The 2,500-nt window shown below is 44.5% G+C and overlaps 1 protein-coding gene across 1 annotated transcript in view; it reads left to right on the top strand.

Moving 5' to 3' along the window:
- vav1 (vav guanine nucleotide exchange factor 1) overlaps positions 1–2,500 on the top strand; it is a gene marked incomplete at its 5' end in the record, with an annotated part of 39,600 nt that overhangs the window by 22,584 nt on the left and 14,516 nt on the right. Inside the window, 1 exon segment of the mRNA XM_080522394.1 lies at positions 1,632–1,758. Coding sequence (XP_080378520.1) covers positions 1,632–1,758 — 127 coding nt within the window.

A 2,500-nucleotide genomic window follows, 5' to 3' on the forward strand; every position in this document is an offset into this window, starting at 1 on the left:
TAGTTCGCTGTCCATTCCTCTTTAAATGCCCTGTTTCCACCGTCAACTTTCCTCTTTAGACCTTTGGAGAGTGACATTATGTTTCTCTTGCTAGCAGGTTAAATGTTTGGCTAACTTCACCCGGCACGCAAACAACCAATCCAATAATAATAATGTGACCTTGTCTGGGAGGAGGGGGGAATAATTATCAGAATGAAACTATGTTACATAATTATTAGAATAAGTTAGGCTACGCTACATCGTCAGTCCACACATTTATTATTCAAAAATATGGAAAAGTGTGAAACTACGTTTCAACGTTGTTGAGAATCACAACACAAACTCGCTAGTCAAGCCAAAATACTGCAACATAATGGATTGGACAGCTACCTAGTTAACTAGAACACTACTTTACATTGTTAGCAGGTTCACAAAACAAGCTGTGTTAGTTGACTAGCGATGTGTACAGTCGAAAGAAAAGTCAAAGCATTAGAACGTGTCACATTTTTAAACAATCAATTACTTAAATTAGCCTTTGATTATGTTCGGGTCCGCCATCTAGTGGCTCAAAAAAAATATGGCCCGAGGCCAAACCTAATTGCCGACCCCTGCCGTAGAGGATGCTGTTGCAGTAGTCGAGTCGGGAAGTTATGAAGGCGTGGATGTGTGTTTCAGCAGCGGAAAAGGACAGGGAGGGTCGGATGCGGGTAATGTTCCTGAGGTGGAAAGAATGCAGATTTAGTGACCTGGTTGGCATGGGGAAGGAACGAGAGGATGATGCCGAGGTTGCGGACGTGGTTGGAGGGGGTTACGGTGAAGCCTTCGATGTGGAGTGAGAATGTCTGGGTGGAACGGGTGAGGGACTTTGGGCCGATGATGAGGATTTCCGATTTATTGCAGTTGAGTTTCAGAAGATTCCGTTTCATCCATGATTTTATGTCGCTGAGGCAGGTAGTGAGAGTGGAGTGGGTGTTAGGGGAGATGGTTTTGGAGGAGAGGTAGAGTCGGGTGTCGTCGGCATAGCAGTGGAAGCGGAGGCCGTGGCGGCGGAGGACCTGTCCAAGGGGAAGGATGTACAGGCTGAAGAGGAGGGGGCCTAGCACTGAACCCTGGGGGACACCGTGGGTGACTGGAGCAGTGGAGGATTTACAGTTATTTATTGAGATGTTTTGATGTCTGTCTGAGAGATAGGACTTGAACCAGGAGAGGGCGGTGCCGGTTATGCCAATGTGTTGGAGACGGGTGAGGAGGATGGAATGGTTGATGGTGTCGAAGGCGGCGCTGAGGTGGAGGAGGATGAGGATGGTGAGGTGGCCAGATTCAGCAAAGAGGAGTGTGTCGTTGGTGATTTTTTAGTAGCGCTGTTTCAGTGCTGTGTTTGGAACGGAAGCCAGATTGGAATGGTTCATACAGGTTATTATTGGAATGGTTCATACAGGTTATTGGAGTCAAGGTGGGATTTGAGTTGGGCAGCAACAACTCTCTCTGTATGCATGTGTGGGTATGCATCCTGTTTGATAAAGCTGTGTGTGTGTGTGTGTGTGTGTGTGTGTGTGTGTGTGTGTGTGTGTGTCAGGTATGCATTCCTGTTTGACAAGGCCATGTGTGTGTGTGTGTGTGTGTGTGTGTGTGTGTGTGTGTGTGTGTGTCAGGTACGCGTTCCTGTTTGACAAGGCCATGCTGGTGTGTAAGAAGAAGGGAGGTGAGACTATGGAGCTGAAGGAACTGGTCCCCCTGCAGCACTACCAGCTGAGAGACCAGCCTGCCGGGGAGAAGGCAAGGCAAGGCAAGGCAAGTTTATTTGTATAGCACATTTCATACAACAGGGGCAATTCAATGTGCTTTACATACATTATTTAAAAATACAGCAAGAGGAGCATAAGAAAATAAAAATGACAATGAATAAAAGCAAATATAAGAAGTAAATAGATAAAACATTTAAAAAGACAATAGTTAATGGAAAAAAGACATTGATAGAAGTGTTTGTGTTTAATCATAACTGGTGCAAAACATGAAGGTTTTTAGCTTAGATTTAAATATTTTAAGGGTTTGGGCCTGTTTGATTTCTTCAGGGAGTTTGTTCCAGGAGCATGCAGCAGCGTGACTGAAAGCTGCTGCACCGTGTTTTGTTTTTACTCTTGGAATTATTAGCTGATTTGTCTCAGCTGACCTTAGGGACCTTGCGGGAATATAGGGTGGGAGGAGATCGGATGTATTTTGGTCCAAGACCATTTTGTGATTTGTATGTAATTAGGAGGATTTTGAATTCAATTCTCTGAGAGACTGGTAGCAAGTGCAGGGATCTCAGGATTGGTGTAATGTGTTAACATTTCTTTGTTTTTGTTAGGACCCTAGCAGCGGCGTTTTGGATGAGCTGCAATTTACGAACAGCTCCTTTAGATAGGCCTGTTAGTAGACCATTACAATAATCAAGTCTACTCTAAACAAATGCATGGATGAGTTTTTCAAGGTCTTGCTTGGACATGAAACCTCTCATTCTTGTTATGTTTTTCAGGTGATA

This window comes from Nansenia antarctica, assembly GCF_963989245.1.
Source record: "Nansenia antarctica genome assembly, chromosome: 2".
Classification (NCBI taxonomy): Eukaryota; Metazoa; Chordata; class Actinopteri; order Argentiniformes; family Microstomatidae; genus Nansenia; species Nansenia antarctica.